Source organism: Ciconia boyciana, chromosome 1 (assembly GCF_034638445.1).
Source record: "Ciconia boyciana chromosome 1, ASM3463844v1, whole genome shotgun sequence".
In the NCBI taxonomy this organism is placed as follows: Eukaryota; Metazoa; Chordata; class Aves; order Ciconiiformes; family Ciconiidae; genus Ciconia; species Ciconia boyciana.
The window spans coordinates 21,382,283-21,401,647 of record NC_132934.1 but is presented as its reverse complement, the minus strand read 5'-3'; the positions used below and the strand labels follow the sequence as shown (position 1 = coordinate 21,401,647).

The window sequence follows — 19,365 nt, the reverse complement described above, 5'->3', positions numbered from 1 at the left end:
GAAGAACTGTAGAAAAATTGATCTCTTCAGGTTTTCCCAATACATGTGCCTATATTGAGTAGCAATTTTATTCTTCTATCACCAAAAAAAGAAAAAAAACAAGATGCATCTAAGTCTTACGGCATTCTAGAGTTAATATTGCTGGGAGAAGAGATTTGAGGAAGCAATAATGCAGAAAGATAACATTTTTTATGAAAACTGTGAAAGCAAAATGTTTGCACTTACGAGTCTTTAATTGTCCTTATAAATAAGAACACCATTCCATTTTTACTTTTTGCAGGCTGTGAATATTCGTTGCAAGCTAATATAGTTTGTAATTCTTGAGTGCTTTCTGGAGTTCCATGCATCATTCCTGTACATTCACATATCACTTGCTATACATGTGTTATGTATTATTATTTATACACATGTATTTTATGTGTGTGTGTTTGCGTATGTATACTTTGTTTACATGTTTATGTTATATGTATACACACACACCACTAATGTATCATTAAAAATTTATTTTTGCCATAACACGACTGTTTCAATGTTGATAACTCTTTAAGTGGTCTGAAAATAAAACTATAAAGGAGTTGAAATATTGTCAAAAATAATGAAAATTCTGAAGGATGGTCAGGTATTTGAAGATATTGTTGATTCTGTTTTTTAAAATTATTTTCTTGGAATTTACATAGAACATTGTCTTTAAAGTTACTCTTTGTTTTGGTCTTGTATAGCCTGTAAATGTTCATCACATTATCTTTTTGCACTTTGAATATGTCACTGCAACTGAAATTTAATTTTAAACATGTTACCTTTAAATTCTTGTTCTTATTTTTGTGTTGTTGGCAAAATATGAAGCTGTTCTTGTGTAACATCTTTTCAAATAAAAGAAACACAGTTAAAAAATGGAACAAAATTCATTTACAGATAAAATACAAATTTGAGTTCTGAGAAGCTGGAGTTGAAGTAAAGTCATCCGCTGAAAATGTATGTCAGACAAATGCCAACTAATGATATTGAAAGTAGCATTGAACTCATTTACTTAAAGTATATTTATATTGTGTTTCATACCTAAAGTACTTTACTATTGCTGCAAAACAACTTTAAAACAGTATCTTAATGAAAAATGCTCAATTGGATAATTATTACTTTAGGTGAAGATTGAGCAGGTTGCTATGGAACTTCAGCTTACTCCATTCACTGTACTTCTGCGCTCAGTTCTGGATCAGCTGCAGGAAAAGGATTCTGCTCGTATATTTGCTCAGCCAGTGAACCTTAAAGAGGTATTTTTTAAGCTGTATTTCCTTATATTTAGATATGACTTGGTGGCTCTTAAGTACAAGAAACAAATCATTGCATGCAGAGTTGGGAGCAGTGTTACCTTTTAATCTCTATTCTGGTAATTTACATTGTGAGTTATGAGTTACTGCTATGAAAGTCTGTTGATGCTCATATACCAAAATAATTTCTGGGAAATAGTTGTACGGAATAACATGGGTGCGCGTTGATCTTTTGTGATAAGATCATTTGATAAAGCAAACTTGAAGGGTGTCTTAAAAATTGAATTGTGGATACTGTGTTCTTAACTTGCAGGTGAAATTCCTTTTCATTCAGGGGGAAAACAGATAAACTTAGAGTGTACGTGTGTGTGTGTATGTGTGCATATGTACATATACAACACATTTATACATGTGTATAACATGTAGACATCTATACATGTCTTTATAAAGTGTATATATACATGTGTGCATATACTGCGTACACATGTATATATGTGTACATATGTATAAATACATACATTTATAAGTATGTGTATGCATAAATACACGTACAATATGTACATAAAAACACAGAATTCTAAAAACATGAAGTTTCAGCATCTGTTAGTAGACCTCCAACTTGTTACCTAAGATGCAGAATCTTGTAATATGTGAACTTCTGTTTGCGTGCAAATGTTTGCAATATTAAGATGTGCAATTCTGAGCTACATTTTGAAGTTCTTGATTTGAGGTGTTACAAAATATGTTAGAAAATGTGGATCAGTGCTAATGTTAATTTGTCTGTAATAAGACAATTTTACCCATTCGTGTTTTAAATATTTATTTGAAGGTTCCAGATTATTTGGATCATATTAAACATCCTATGGATTTCTCTACCATGCGAAAACGGTTAGATGCTCAAGGCTATAAAAACCTCAGTGAGTTTGAAGAAGACTTCAATCTTATCATAGATAACTGTATGAAATACAATGCAAAAGATACAATATTCTATAGAGCTGCAGTGCGGTTAAGAGATCAAGGAGGTGTAGTTCTCAGGCAAGCTAGGCGAGATGCTGAAGGAATCGGTTATAATAATGAAACTGGAATGCACTTACCTGAACGGCCTAAACTTGAGTCACCCCAGCCTTTCTCTTGGGAAGATGGTAAGATGTTTTTGGATTCTTTTTAAAAGTTGCATTTTTCATTACACACAGTGTGTACATTCCATACAGTTGTTTAAGATTGTTGCTGTTCAGTTTGCTGACTAGATTCCCCTCCATTAAAAACATTGCTTGAAAGATTCAAGTGTTTCTATTCTACTAGATGTGTCATTGAAAAACTGTTATCCAGATACTGATTTTGACAATGCCAGAGCCTAATTTAACAAGATACATGAAAAAGGTTTTTAAATTGAGCGCTTTCTTTCACATGATTGTATATGCTTGTTAAGTCATGGAAAATGACTACCAGTGCACATAAACTTAAGCACATTCTTAAATAATCTACTGAATTAAAACATCAAGCACGTTTATAATAGTAGGAATTAAAATTACTTCTTTTGACATACATATCAGTTTTCTGAGGTTTTGGCAGTGAAGGAGAATAATTAACACGTTTCTTTTATAACCATAATCTTGCCCTTCTCTTCGACAAGAAGGAAATAATCTATTAGGGTGGGAAGGTTGTCTTCCTTGTGACCTTTTAATTCTTTGTTCTACTACTTAGTTTTCTTGAGCAAAATGCTGACCAAGAAGAATAGTAGTTATATAGTAGGAATTCGTTTCAACATTTCTTCACTGGTAACGGTGAAGCTACTAAGACTGTAATCTAAGTAGCTTTTTGATGATGTTTTTTGATTCTGGCAAGTTAATTTTATTTTTTTTATCCTTCCTGTTGGTATTATTATTCTGGGAGATATTCTGGGATACACTAACACATTTTCAATTATACATATTTTGACTTCAGTGGATAGGTTACTGAATCCTGCAAACAGAGCGCATATGTCCTTGGAAGAACAGCTGAGAGAGTTGCTAGAAAAACTTGATCTCACCTGTGCAATGAAATCCAGTGGGTCAAGGAGCAAAAGAGCAAAGCTGTTAAAGAAAGAAATCAGCATTATTCGCAACAAACTAAGTCAGCAACACAACCAAGCTCCTCAAATAGAATCAGGTATTGGAAGTTTTGAAGAAGAAAGTACAGCATTAGAACAAGACGGAGAAGAAGAAGGTAAGACTTTAAACCGTGTTTAAATCAGTACTGTTCTGAACCTCTTCAGTCAGGTGCTTTAATCATGTGAATTAAAGAGTGTAATAAATGAATATTATATTTAATTTTTAAATGGACAAATAGCCACTTAATTACAACAAATATTTTAAGAATATGGGAATGATCTTTTTAAACAAAACATCCCTCCATTATTTTTCACAGTAGCAAGGCTTTTTAAAAATGTAGGTGTTAAGAAATGAAGGTACAAGCAATCTCATATGAAAAGGAATTGGAAATGCCTGAGTGGAGAACATCTTTGTACTTTTGGAAATCGACTTAAATGCTGAAATATGTATTAGGGATCATGTGAGCCTAGGTCAATGGTGCTGAAAACTCTGGCTGTTGTACTGTCTTTTGTAGCTTTTTTTATTCTCTACTCCAGACTCTGGGGAGGGTAGAGGGTAGATTTGGGTTGGGGGTTTTGGGTTTTTTTTTTTGTTTGGGTTTTTTGGTTTGGTTGTGTGTGTTTTTTTGTTTTTTTTTTTTTAAATCTAACTTGATAAGACTTAACAAACTTCATGTTGTAGAATCAAGTCAGCCGTATCTAACCAGCACTTCCCCTTGCGTTTCTCTTCCTCCTCAAAACATTGGTCTCAGAACTGCATCTACTCTTGGCTCATTCCCATTGATTTCAATGAGAGCAATATACTAGAAAGGCCTAACTTTATATTTAAGTTGAATATCGTATTTGCTTTCTTAGCTTTTAAATCAGTTATTGAGGTCTTTATTGCTCATTTTTAAATGATGCAAAGAAAATCTAGTCTCTCTAAAAAAAAAAAAGTTCTGTTGAGTTTGTTTCACCATCAGCTCTTCTCTAAAAAGCTAACCTATTTTTCTTTAGGAGAGTGAGAGACGTGTTTCATTTTGAATAAGTGCATTGCATGGGAGGAGGAAAGAGCTCAAGGGAAAGTGGAAGCATGGTAATAAATAAAACAGTCTGTGTCTGGTGCAGCTGTCAAAATTTTTGGAAGGTGAAGTCAATAAAATGACTGTCCTTAACTGCCATTCAAACAGCAACTTGATGTTTAATTCTTAGTGTGACTAAGAGAATGCTTTTCAAACATATAACTTGCTTGAGATTTGAACGACAATAATAGAAAAAATGTATGTGAATCGGCATGCTTGTTCTGAGGCCGTTAATTATTCTTAAAACATTTAATGATTTGGGGGAGGAGGGGGTGTTTAATCTTTAAGTGATGATGCTAATGAATATAGTTCTTTAGGAATGTAGTTTTTGAGAGATAATAAATACACTAACTTTTTTTACTTGTAGCTTAAAATTTTTGAGACAGCCTTTCACTGCAGCTATTGTGCAAAAAATAGTCCAAAAGTGTGCAGTAGCTGTTTTCTTATATTTACAGCACACTTTTTAAAAAAGGCTTAATGAAGAGCATGATCCAGAGTTGATTGGCATTATTGTTACAATTCCGATCTAGTGAAGAGTAATAGTCATTAGTTCAAATATCAATGCTGAAATGGAAGATACTTAGAGGAGTAAAGAAAAGAAATTGCCAAAAAGAAAGATGAGAAAGTAGAATCCTGTGCCTAGGATCTCTACAGGAGCTGACTTTAGAAGAGCTGTGAATTACTCCCTTGCAATTCTGTTTTCAGTTTCTGATCATGTGAAAAATATGGTACCAGAATAACTCTGTGACATTTAGGTTTTATTGTCTAAATAGTTCTCAAGTGTTTTTCTGTGCTTAAATCTTTTTGTGAATATTTTCTAATTAATTGCAAGAAAATCAGAATTTGTTCACAAAGAACAGTCACCTTGGACATTCTAAACGACAGGCTTTTTTAATTGGTAGTACTTTAAATGTGCTTATCTGACTGTAAATTTAATTCTAAATGTCTTCCTGAAATATTATTTAACAATTCTAATACTTGTATGCCTTCAAAGGATGTGAGCATAGTTACACTTTATTCTAACAATGTATTTTTAGTATGAACTATGCTATTGTTTGATTAAACCTTAAACAATGAGGCAGATATTTTTCTGCACTTAGAAGTCATTGATTTCCAAGTAAGCATTGCTGAGCCAAAACCAAAACAATATAGAGATAATATTTAATCCACTACAGATACAGGGCTTAAAACCATTGGGTTTTATGCCTTTTTTTTCAGGTGGCATAGAAAAATTAACTAAACTTTAAAATTTCATGTGATAGCATAAATATTACGTTGGTCTTTTACAGTTTCTCTAGAATAAGCATCTTCTTTTTATTAATTTATATCCTAAAAGATTCTTTTGGAAGCTAGAAAGAAGGTTTTTAACATCTTTTTGAGTTGATTATTATGGGTTAGGAAGTCCTTCTACTTGTATTTAGGAATGCTACAACATTAGAATGTTGTTGGTTTTTTTTTCCCCCATCACTTAGGATGGAAAAACTGAAACTAGTTTTATACGCTCACAGTTGTATCTCTGTTTTCTTTTCCCAGCATGGAATTATTGGAATTGACTGGGACATTATAATGTTTTAAAAAAGGGGGGGGAGGGGCGGGGCAGGAGAAAAATGGTAGAGGGTGGTTTTTCTGATTTCTCCTATCAAGTCTGCCTTGTCAAGTGTGTATTTGCCAACTAGTGGCTAATCAAGCTGCAAGACTTTGAGGATGGGGGTTTTTTTCCCCCTCCCTTTTTTAAATTAATTTTTCTTTTTGTTAGATAAAACTTCTAGCCACAGCTGTAAAACAGCTTTGCAAATCTTGCCTTTCTGTAAATTTTAACACATTTTAGCTCATTCTAGTAGATCAGGTTACACATTTTTTTATTATTATTATTCTTATCTGATAAAATTTGTCTTAGGTAAGGTGAATATTGATAAGGTGAAATAATATAAATTTTTATCTATCAAAAATTTTACTTGAATGGCAGTGTAATTGCATTTAACAGATAATCATCCACCACCCCAACATTCTATTTAAAAAAATAGATTTCTTAGCTTTTAGTTAATGAAACTAACATAACTGCATGATAAGTAAAAAGTATTTATCCAGGTGTAAATTGTTAACACAAACTATAAACACCTACTTTTCCATCCCTGTTACATTCCCAGTATAAAAGTAGGAACTACTAACTAGGACAGATTGTTGCTAGACAAGGTTTGTTTTTAAAATGTTATGCTTTGTTTCCAAACAACAATTTATTTGGTGGGCTGCACATTTATAGTGAGTTTTATAATAGACTTTATAACTACAGGTTTTCAAAAATCACACTCTATTTATAATTTTTTCAGGAGATAAATCTCCCCCTAAACTTGAACCATCAGATGCATTACCTCTTCCTTCAAACTTGGAGACTAATTCAGAACCACCAACCCTCAAACCAGTAGAACTCAATCCAGAGCAGAGTAAGCTTTACAAAAGAGTAAAATTTGATAATGAATTATATAGCACTTCCATTCAGAAAGAAATAAATGGACACACTCCAGAACACTTACTTGACAGTAATCTCAATGAGTCGACTGTTTCTTCTGTAGCTGAGTCATCAACTGATGTAAACAGACGTACATCCATTCTCTTCTGCAAATCGAAAAGTATAAGCCCCCAAAAGTCTGCAAAGAACACTGAAACCCAGCCAACTTCTCCACAGCTAGGGACCAAAACCTTTTTGTCTGTAGTCCTTCCAAGGTTGGAGACACTTCTGCACCCAAGGAAAAGATCAAGGAGTGCATGTGGAGATTCTGAGGTTGATGATGAGTCCCCTGTAAAGCGCTTGGATACAGGTAAATGCTACAAAATTTATTTGAATGGGTGTATCTCAAAAGTTAATGTACCTGTTAATTTTTTGACATATGTGTAGTTGTTAATCTTCAGATTTTAGTACTTGAACAGTTTGTCCTCATAGTTGAGTAGTTATAGTTCAGAAAATTGCTGATTCATTTTTGTGTTGGCCCTATACAATTAGATTTAGTGAACCAAGTTTTACTTTTTCACAGTTTTCACTTTAGCAATGGAATCTTCGAGTTTACATGTATGGGTGGGTGATTCCCCCCACCCCACCCCCCCCAAGCTGTTTTCTGTTTCCTTTTGTTGCAACCAGTAGGAAAGGTGAATCAGCTGCTTTTTTGGAAATTCCCTGTTAAATTACATGGAAGCTTCATATATGGTGCCAAAACTAGAACTCTTAAAAGGAAGAACATGGAAAATACATGTTCTATGTATGACTTCATTTTTCTGTAGTGTTACTCCAAGCATATTTTCACATTATGAAACTGATGGCTGTGTATGAGGTGCTCTGTATACCCATGTATTTATGGAAGTGTTAAAATCCCAAAGTATAATGACATTTCCTGTCTTCCTTTTCTTTAGTCTGTGCACTTTAAATAAATAAAGTTGAAGAATCTAAGTGTAAGATTACGCTCTTAATGAGACTTCTCTAAAGAGAATTTTAAAAAATGTAGTCTTGATACGTTGGCACAGTTGAAGGCATTAATTACACCTTTTCTTAGCGAACTGTAGTTCTATTTATTGGAGAAGTTTGAATAAAACCCTCTTTGAGGAAGAACAGCAGTATAAGGAAATTACTTAAGTATATTTCCTTAATGTTATCCATGGCCATTGCTATGACTTTTATATTACCTTTGAAATAAATACTCTGTTTCATTGTCATGTTGATAATCTGTATGTGGGTATGAAAACAGCAGGTGTGTTTTTGTGTCTTTGAATGAAAGATAAAGGAATTTAATTTGAACATTTATTGTGAATATGTGCTCCAAAAGCTGTTTGTGGGGGGTTTTGTGGTTTGAGGGAGGAGGGGGGTTGGTTGGTTGGGGTTTTTTGGTGGGGGGGGGGTGGGGTGGTTTTTTGGGTTTTTTTGTTTGGTTTTTTGTTTTGGGGTGGGGTTTTTTGAATGATCAAGTGAGGAGGAAAATTATTCTAATGCTGGAATCATAGCATAAGAAAATGATAAGTAAGATTTGGTATAGGGGTGGGGTCTTTTCATTTACATTTTTGTTTCTTTGTTGTTTCGCCTCTTTGGAAAGCCCCTTTTCATAACAACTTGGAAGGAGCATGTAGGTTTGATCTGAAGTAGGAATCATGTGAAGGTAGCGTGATGATAGAAATGAATTAATCTTAATGATATAAAAGGTTTGGTTTCCAAATATTCCAATTTGCCAGTCTTTAATCTAGATAATTTCATTATGTACCTTTATACAGATCGCATTTTATCACACGCACGGTGAATCATTTTGTGCTAGATCACACCAGGAATTAGTACTAATTCCTTGAAATTTTTATCTTAAACATTGTGAATTGTTTGTTTGGGGGACAAATGTTTTTATTATATAGGAAAACTGACTTAATTTTTCACACACACACACATACCCCCACCCCTCCCAATTTCTGAATACATTTAAAATCTGTCATTTTGTTCCTTTTCTCTCTGTTGAGTTAGGTGTATGTGGGGCAAATATGCTTTTGATTTATCTTCAAAACAAAACCCCCAAACATTTATGGGTAGTTTCTTCTAATTTTAGTGCTCTTCCCATGTCAGAATTTCTAGGGTTTTTTGTTTTGGTTTTTTTTAATGTAATATGTAGGCTAGTAACAGGAATAAAATCCAAAAGGTTAAAAGAATTTTTTAAAAAATTTTTAAATAAAAATCTGTTGCCTCTTCCTGAAGCTAATGAAGATATGCACAGAACTAAATTTATGTAGAATTAATACCTAGGGGGCATTTATCTTTAAACTTTTTATTGGTTTCTTCTAGAAGAGACTGTGTATGTGAATTGAAATGTTTTAGCCAAATTAAATTTACCTGAAGGTGTTCCAGTTATTCTTTAATAGTACGTGGGTGTTTTAAGCATATATGCTTCATACAGATGTGTCAGCTTATCAAATCTTATTCCTGTGATTCTTTTTCCATTTGCAACCAAACGTTTTGGTTTCACGTCAGAGACTTTATTACTCGTGTTATTTTCAAACTTGTGTCTCCACACTAATTTAAGCAATTTGTAATTGGCAGCTATTTTGAGCTACGATTCAGCAGGAACCCAGCACAAACCTCAGGTGCTTTCCAAGATTTAAACCAGTTGAATTGTTTTACTTTTGCATATGCAAGCTGGTGACGATTCATGCAGATGTCTGTGTTCTGATAAAAATAAATGAGATGATGTATACGGTAATAGAATTTTTTTTCTATTTGGATATTTTTCACAAAATTTCAATGTCATGCTGCTGGTAAAAAATGTTTTTATTCAAAACAATTCAGCAGACATGAACCTTTCCCTCCAAAGCCATACCATGATAGAAAAGGCATGCTTCAGGCTTCTTACATGCGTTCTTCTGAGTTAGCAATTTCGTGAGCAATCACTGTAGTTGCAAATGAATTATTATTGCACAGTTTTCTTTGACTGGTATGAATGTTAAATATCCTCATTTCTAGTGGCTATAGGAAAAAAGTCATTAAAAAGGACTTTGCTTAATATACAAAGCATTGAAATTTTATAAGTGGTCGAGAGCTGCGCTGTCACATCTTTTTTTTTTTTCTCCCTTACCTATTCATAACCAATGTGGGTCTTTTGCCATTACTTAAGGATGCCTTGTTGTTTTGTCCCTCACCGTACTCAGCCTCTTCAATGTTTCTGCCTTTCATGTCACTCATATGTATTCTTATATGAAGACGTTCAAAGGAAGACTCTAAAGCTTACCTAGTTAAGTAAAACCACACCTACTTTGTCTGATGTTTCATTATTCTCGTAGACTGTCTTTTATTATGCTGTCTTGAATTACATTTGAGGTTGGTGTGCTTGCCAGTTAGTTTCAAGAAAGACACATACAGGATCCATTGGCACACTACTTTGTAAGTATGGTGTCCCATATGTTGTTGGTTTTCATATACAAAAGAATTATTGAAATACTAGCTTTTTTCAGAAATAGGGGACTATTGCACAATATGCCTTAACCTTTAAAGAGGACTGAAAGCAATTCACTTTAATGCTCTAACCTCCATTTATGTGTGAATCTTTGTTTAAAAAATATGAAGCAATAGTGTAATGTAACCTTACATTTTAATTTCATTGTTCTACTAGGGCATTATCACTTACATATATAGCACATCTTTCTCCATGGTCGCTATGTGGAAACTGATGACTACATAGTGCAGAGATGTGTTTAAAAAATTCCTGTATATACTTGATGTATCTTGCTTTTGCTTCACATGGTATCTGGCAGTTTCAAAAAGAAGATAGGTTGTTTTTACTTAGGAAATTTTGGTCACATCAGAGATTGATGTATGATTCTTGAAGTTCAAGCATGTCAAATCTTAACTGCGACAAGATCAATGACCTTTTCAAAATATCCATTGTATCCTTACCTTGCTCTTTTGTTACAAAGATTAATCCTTTTTGTCAGGAAATTAGTTGGTGCAATTATAACATCTGAGAAAAATAAAGCTGATTAATGGATAGAAGGTAGGTTTTACTGACCATTTAAAAATTTACCTCTGTCAGTTGTGTATAGGTAAGATAAATTCCTGGAACAAATGACTGTTTTAAGATACCTTTTGAGCATTATAAAATGCTAGATTAGGTTCAGATTAAATTTTCATGTTGTTCTTGGTTTTATCAGTCACCTTTAAGCTTTCATAAATTTAGGATAGTAATTCACAGTTTTACTGTGTTGGTACCCTCTATTTCAATTGGAAAGTAAGTATTTAGAATATACTATCCTTAACTTACTATAGAATTAGGATTGCAAATAGTGATTATTATAGTGCAGTATGTTGCTTTTCTATTATTTCTTGGCTAGATAGCAGTAATAGAAAATTTCAGTGAAACATATAATTTACTTAGTATTCGTCTTGCTTCCAGCTACACAGATTTTTCTCAAGGCACTGAAATGGATGTAAACAAATATTTATAACATGGATCACTGAATTAGAGTATTTAACACAGTAAAAAGCACAGGGTTTTTTGGGCGGCAGGGGAATTTATTGTTTCTTAATATATACTTTGCATGCAGTTGTCAATATACAACAAATGTAATTATACCTTTTTAAATCTATTAGTAAACGTTGGGCTGACTTTGTTTCTGCCCAATTGCTACAAAATGTTTGATGGCACTTAAGAACTGTCTGCAAGTAACCTGTATATGAATTCCACTTGCATTTGATATAATTTAATATTGTAGCGATGACCACTTTTACTTAATTTTATTTGGTGTAATAAGGACAGAGATTATATCTGGGGTAAAATGGAACACAGATTATTTTCTGAATTCTGCAGTACTTGATTTCTAATAAATCTTCGGTGCTCTGGAGCACAGGCCAATTTGATTAAAAGTCAAGCTTCGTATGTGCAGCATTAAATTACCATTCTCTAAATGGAAGAAATGAAAGTAAAATATGCATATCTAAGAACATAACTTATGTCCTCAAAGTAAATAACAAACTAAACTAGAGGTTGCTCAATGAAAAAACAAATTGGCATAATTACTCATAGGGTTACCATAGACAGGAATGATAGTGTATACATATATTCATGAGTAAAATGCAGTAATTTGACTAAATCTACTGACAGATTCAGAGTCCTTATACTTTGAATTAAAACTATTCTTTTTATTTTCTTTTTTCTTTAGATGCATAGTGATTGTTTCCTGTAAAATCTGATGTGAAATTTAGTTATTTAAGCACTTAACAATGTCCAAAAAACTTCAGCTGCCTGCCTCTGGGAAGTTTCAAAACATAAAACATTTTAAGGTGTATATGCAAACGAACAAAGCACTGGAGATTGTGAAGGCCTAAAAGGAATTATCCCCTGGCTTGTTAAATTTGTCAGTATAGAGACACAGGGACTACAGGAGCTCGACTGCTGAGTTGTCAGGATAAAACCAGGCTGCACAGCAGCCCATAAGTACTAAAGAGGCTGAGAAGGTGAAGTTTGACTAGAACACTACCAGAATTAGTGGGGGGGATGCTAGTGCATTTTTGCTTGGTTTTGACAAGTTTTTGTTTGTTTGTTTGGGGTTTGTTTTGTTTTATTTTTAATGGGATGATAGGCCACTGAGAAACTTTGACCATTTGCTAAGAAAATCAGGCAAATTAAGGAGATAAATTTGAAAAAACCTGAATGCTGCATTTTTTTATTTGTATTTGGCTCGCTCAAGCTTTAGACAGGAGTTCTGGCAGCCCTACTAAAAATTTTGCCAATTTAATTTCTGGAAAAATTTTGAGAAATAGGAGAGGATGTTTGTAATACATGTGGAATAAAGTAAGTGTATAAGGCAGAAAGCAGAGGAAGGAAACTTTTATAACAGTCAGCAATTGCAATGACATTTAAGAGAATAAATGTTCCTTTTGGTTTTATTTCATCTAAAGAACCATCGTATTAACTTCCTCACCATGAAAAATCCTTTGCTTATTTCTTGATTTATATTATTAGAATAGAGGGAGTTTTGAGCAACATAGTCAAGAATGGTGGGGCTTGATGAACAACTAGATAAATGGGGGTTTTGTCCATTTTCAAGGCTTGTGAAGTGTGTGCATGCATACGTTATAATATGCATTAATATTTTAGATGTGTTAATTTCTTTTAAAGTACTATCTTTTGGGTTATTCTTAAGATGTTAATTATTAGCACCCAACTTACAATTGCTGTGTTTTCTAAGATCACTATAACTGAATCTTCTGTAATAATAAAAAAATATTTCTAGATGCCCCTCTGTTTTTCTTGATGCTGTAGGAATTGTGGAGCTTTTTACTGTATTCTGGCATTTCATTTTTTTGGAATGCGTAGCTCATTTCTTGGCCCAGGTTTGGCTTTCTAAAAAATAAAATGTCATAGTCCCCTATGTGCTTCATCTGTGGCATTTAACACTAATTTTTCTGTGTGGTGCAGATGGTAAACAGAGAACTGTGGGATTTATTGAAGGTATTAAAAAAAAAAAAAGTTAATTTGGAGATCCACACTATGCTTATAAATTAAGAACACACTTGTCATGGTGTTGGGGCTGAGTATAGTTGACCTACCTTCAAATTCACAGGCTCAGGTACTGTGAAGTCCCTTGTATCAGGTACATAAGGTACCAGAGTTGATCAAATCACCATTATATTTGACCTGTTTGGAACATCATAGAATCATAGAATAGTTTGGGCTGGAAGGAACCTTTAAAGGCCATCTAGTCCAACCCGCATATACTCGCCTACAGGTCTGATTTAAGAGATGGGTGATCATAAAAATGAATCCAGTGACTTCAACACTAAGTTCAGGCACTGAACCTGGAAGTCAAAAATACAAGTGACTTAGGGCTCATTCTACTATGAGTGGAGAGAGAGGGAAATAGTTTCCACAGTACGAGTGACTGCAAGATGAATGTCTCAGAAAAGGTTTGGGGGGGTGTTGTTTATGTTTTCTTTTTTTTTCCCTTTCCCCTTTTTTCCACCCAGATGAGAACAGATTGTGTAGTTACATGCATAGAGGCAGGTCTTCCATAAAGAGTAATTATGGTAGTATGTACTCTTTTACTGTATCATACATGCAGTCCAATATTTTGGGACATTTTTAATTGATAGCTCTCTTCTATGTTTCCCATTGTAGTACCCAGACATAGTTTCTTTGTCTAGGGGAAGTGTACCCATAAGAAGGTATCCCATACAAAGAAACATGTATTACTCAAGAATAGGTAAAATACTTGAAACAAAGTTTCTTTTATTTTGTTGGTACCAAAACAGTGTTCGTTGGTCATGTTGTCACTTGGACTTTGTCAGGCCATGCTATCCTAACATGGTAATGCTCCCCCCACTTTCATTTTCCTTTCTCTCCTCCTTCCTTTTTTCTCTTCCTTTACTTTTCCCTTTTCCCCTCCCTCCAAAGCTGTCATAATACAGCTGTCACTCAGAAATTACTTTCTAACAATATGTCATTGGAAAAAAAATGGAGACGAAAGCAGATGTTGATAACTAACTGTTGGCTGGTAAGAATGGCTAAGTACTCCCAAGTTCTATAAAAACTTTTTTTTTTTTTTTGTTGAAGATAAAAGTATTTTAGGTCCGAGGGGGGGGGAAAGAATGCACTATAAATTTATCTGATTAGATACAAAGATGTGAATATGCAAGTCAGCCTTATTTTAACTCTTTGTCTTCAGTGCTGCCTGAAAATAGCAAAGCTGGGTTGGTGTTTAATAGCCCTTGATTATCTTCCCTTGCCTGACACTTCAAGCGCTGTCAGGTTGACTGCATGAGCAGTGAAACATCTTGTTTTGTCTTTGCAGTTCCTTTCATTGAAGCCAGGAAGAAAATCTTAGGATTGCAAGTACTGTTAATTTTTGCTAGGCTGGAATAAATTTTTAGTGTGACGTTATGGTCTCTAAAAGGATTCAGATCATGCACTTCCTCAAGTACAGTGCAAGCTATCATAGAAGGAGGCTGTTCCATGTCTTTAGTATGTGCTGGATCTTTTATACTGAATCACTTGAAGTTTCCATCTCCCTGTGTGAAATACCTCTCAAGGTACAAAAGGCCTGGAAAATTGGGTCCTAAAATGCAGCTGTGTAACTTAATGAAATAACTGGCTAATTCAAGGACTTGCAGTTTACTGTGTTGTCCTGTATGTCATCTCGGGAGTGGCAGATCTCTGGTAAACATTTGTGCCGTCATCTTTCTTTCAGGTGGCAACTTCAGTTTCTGTTCCCTATCCTAGAATGAGGCACAAGTTAAGAACCAATTTTTCTAAATAGCTGTAAAAGGCAAATAAATGGTAAATGATTTGTTTCCTTTTTAATAGAGTAGGATTGTTGGACATACTTACATAAGAGACCTCTGAAGTTCACCTGTCCATCTGTTTCCTTTTCTTTGGATACCATGCCCAGCAAGTATGTTCTCACAATTACAGGGAAGCATTTACTTTCAAAGAAGAAAAAAACCATGTCTTGGTAAAAGCTCTGTATAAAATCCTTTGGATAGTAATTTAAGAAAAAGAAGTTAGTTCCATTTAGGAAATGGAATAGCCTGCCTTGGTAGGTTCTGCTGAGCTGCTCTGAAAGACTGCTAGGCACTAGGTTTTTGATGCAATATATTGATAGATAATTACATGCTTTTTCATGATATAAATTGAGAACAAAAATAATCTTTATTAATAAGTTTTTAATAACTCTTTAAGTTTTCTTCCTTTTAATTTATATCAGGATTTGGTTTCTACTATATTACTACTGTCATCAGTCTTTTCTATACCACTGGAACAGCTGATACTCTCTAGAAGAAGTTGTAAAATGTTTTGGGGTTGTGTTTTTGTTTTCTGAGAAATGTTTCTGCTTATATGTTCTTTTTTTCCTTTCAGATTTTTATGGAATGTTTTCAAACTGCTCCACTAGTGTTGCCTCCCACTTGTATATTTTAAAATGTCTTGAACAATTGTCCTATAATACAGCGATCCTATTGTTGTAGTGCTTAGAGCAACAGTCAATCCTTATCTTGTGGAAGCTGTAGTTACTAAATATTGATTAGTTTTCCTTTCTGTTGTGCAATTCAGATTCAACTGTTTTAGCATACTCTCATCCGATTAGCCAGAGACACTTCTTATTCACAGATTTCGAAGAAAATTAGTAGTTACAGGATTAATTCTTAAGCATTCTTTTGAAACATATCAAACTTTGACTATTCGGTGAGCCACCAAACTGTATTCATTATGTGTTACTTAAACCAACAAAGATGAAATTTTTCTGTTTAGGATCTTGAAAGCCTGCAGCTATTTAGTGTGTAGGTGCTATGTCATGGGCTGACACTGAGCTTTCTTTGCTGTCTTTGGCCATGACCAAATTTTAAGCAAGTTTTAAAAGCTTTATTTCCAAGGGGACTCTTCACACCAAACTTTATCATCTTCGTGAGTAACTGGCTCCCATTTTGTCTGCATACTGAAGACTGTTTTAAGAACTGTAAACTTTGACGTGCTCAGATATTCATCTGTGTATTCTGAAAAGAAGGATTGTGTCTAATATTCTTACTGCACTCCAGAATTTACTGTTGGAAGTAGATATTTATAGGGTTATTCTAAGGCTCACTTTTTAAAAACTTTGTGGATGCCTTCCTATTTGCTGCAATACATCCATTTTCAAGGTTTGCGTATTTAAGAACACAATAATTTCTGATTATTTATTACCTTAAAGTATTCCTTTATCCTGTCTGTGCATACCTGTATATATAACTCCTCTTAAATTAGGGTCATCCCCCTTCTTACTCTTACTGGAAGTATTTTTAGATACATTTCAAAACCATGTTCTTGATGCATATCATGCATGTGGAGGTTGTATTCTATGCTTTCAATGACTTGCATATATTTTCTTTTTCAAGAAAGAGGACTGAATCAAAGTGAAACTTTTAATCTAGTTTTGCCCCTTTTGAAACTTCAGCTGAGTATTAGTGTTAAGAATAGGTGGAGCACTTGTATCACTCTCACTGTCTCTGGACGCTGCTGTAAGGATGGCTTATTTATTTGAAAGCTCTGTTTCCTTTCAGAGAGACTTAATGGCTTTTTCACTGTCTTCCAGGTTCTCATATTAACTAATATCATGCTGGGTATTTATCTCTTTGGATCCTAATTATTTTCTGTTATCCTCAACATGGAATGGAATTCAATTAAATGATCATTTTGGAACGCAGAAAGACAATTACATTTGAAGTAATTATTTTGGATCATGTTGGAGACACCAGCCATCCTTAAAACAAAAAAAAATATGAACACTGTTGGAGGAAATCTTTGACATATATGAAACTATGCTCTTCATTCAATATATTGCCCCATTTCCGTAAGTTATAAAGTTGTACATGTTGTAGTATATGTGACACAAATTGGTCGCAGATTTTTACCAGTCCCAGCGTTCTTATTCCCAGAACATGCTCTGTGAGAGCAGATTAGTTAAGAATGTTCCATCTCCATCCTCTTCCCTTCCCCCAAAACCAGTCTAATCTTCCTTGGAGAAGTAAAGCGTACAAAAAAAATGTTTTACCCATTTTAATAAAATACATATTTTTCTGTAATATATATATTTTAATGAAGCCTAACGTCACTGGTGCTGGGTAAGTGCACAAGTCAGGACTTGATTAGTCCTTGCTTGGTAAGATGAACCTAAATAGTGTTATATAAGTGCTGGTGTGCTGTGTGCAGTCGTTTTTTGAATGCTCCCACTTCTTTAGTGGTTGAAATTATTTAACAGTTTTCATTATTTCTCAGCTCTTCAGCTGTGGTTTTAATACAGCACTTCATCTTACATTTGGATATGCTTGGTTTTGCATCAAGCTATGCATAATAAAGTTTTAATTGCTTTAGAATAATTTTATACAAGTTCTGCTTCTTTATTTTTGTTTCAGCAGAGCTGCAAGATGTGATTACAGTCTGAAATGCACAGTTCTGTATTCTGTGGCAGCATTTTGTACATTCGTGGAGCGTGCTGCTCCTTGGGCTACCCTAAGTTTTGTTCCTCTGATTTTTTTCCGAACTTCTGCTGTCTTTCCGGAGTTAGCTTTTCCTGCTTCTATTAATTTGGTATGGGCAACAAGATTCTAACTTGCTTGATGTAGGTAGTCAGTGAAAGTTTTAATTGCAGTTTAAGAACAAACTGCTACTGTTGAGAAAAAGTTGAAACTTTCCCTGACAAATACCATATTCAGGGCAGTGAGAAACCTGTGAAAAAGTATCAAGCTGATCATCTTTGGCTAACCTTTTTTTTCTTCTTGGTTTACAGTTGTTTGTTAGCGTTTCTTTATTTTTAAAACAGTTGTGTGTGTTTTATGCCATGATTGACATGGCAGTAAACTTTCTATGTAAGCTGAAGTCTAGAGCTGGAGATTGGAAATGGCAGTAACCCTGCATTTTAAGATTGATAGCAGACTTCATTATTTGTGAATTCCTTTTTTTTTTTTTAAATGAAAAAAAGTTCAGTTCTGGCTCTGAGAGTGGACTGCTTTTTGAAGAAACTTAAGAACAGAGGGGAAAATAAAAAGGAATCATCCACTAATGAAAGGTTTTAGTTTGATGTTTGGGATTTGGGGGAGGGGGGGAGTGTTAATCAAGGGTGTTGGTGAGGGGGTATGTGTTAGAAGTTTAGTACCTGACCTAATAAAGTTTCTCTCCATGTCTATAGAGAAAGCTCAGTTGATCTAACAAAATCATGAGCTTTTGAAAATGTAAATGGCTCATATAGGTTTGTTGCAGGCTTACCCAGGCTACAAATCCACAAAAGCAGGATGAGTTACTTCTCCCGTGGATTTTCTTTATTTGACTTTCTTAGTAATATCTTTGGAGCCAAAAATATGCAAATTCCTTAAAGTAAATGGGGATCTTCTTTAATCTCACTTATTCTAGTAGCTACAGGAGATTGGGTGTTTCTTGATGCATGGGAGAAAGAGTTGTGTAATGACCTAAAAAACAAATTCCGAGTTATAGCATGTAAATGGTAGTATATCTGTTTATTTTTTGCACATCAGTGATAGCATAAAGCACTTACATTTTATTGCTTGGATTTTTCTGTCAAGTAACAGGGTCACTTGGGAACTGCTGCATCTGTGACTAGATAGGAGTGTGTTTTGTTTAAAATGAGCGTTGAGGTTTTCCTTTCTTAAAATAATGCCTATTCCTTATAATTTCTGAAAAATTGACTGTATAAACTGAATCTCATGGACTGCATAAGCTCATGTCATTCAGGGCTTGATATTCAGGAAAATTGCTCCTGCTAATAGCCTGCCTGTTCTTTGCTTTTCATACTTCCGCAAGCAAGAGAGAAATGTGTCTGAGAAGGTCTAAATTCTTTTGCACTTTAATATTCCTTACTTGTGAGAAAAAGGTTATTTGGGTTTTTTTTCCACTGTTAGTGACCATTCTGCAGATTGAAAAAAACCTGTTTACTGTAATCTTAAAAACCTACGGTA

The 19,365-nt window shown here is 34.2% G+C and overlaps 1 protein-coding gene across 5 annotated transcripts in view; it reads left to right on the top strand.

Moving 5' to 3' along the window:
• The window catches only part of BRD1 (bromodomain containing 1), a 65,823-nt gene that overhangs the window by 29,830 nt on the left and 16,628 nt on the right, over positions 1-19,365 (top strand). For 2 of the 5 annotated variants that reach the window (XM_072860274.1, XM_072860282.1), the window contains exons 5-8: positions 1,140-1,268; positions 2,095-2,407; positions 3,210-3,470; positions 6,743-7,231. In XM_072860274.1, coding sequence (XP_072716375.1) covers positions 1,140-1,268; positions 2,095-2,407; positions 3,210-3,470; positions 6,743-7,231 — 1,192 coding nt within the window. Of the gene's footprint in view, positions 1-1,139; positions 1,269-2,094; positions 2,408-3,209; positions 3,471-6,742; positions 7,232-16,988; positions 17,171-19,365 lie in introns of those variants that run through there. The other 3 variants (XM_072860290.1, XM_072860308.1, XM_072860298.1) reach the window with 3 other exon arrangements.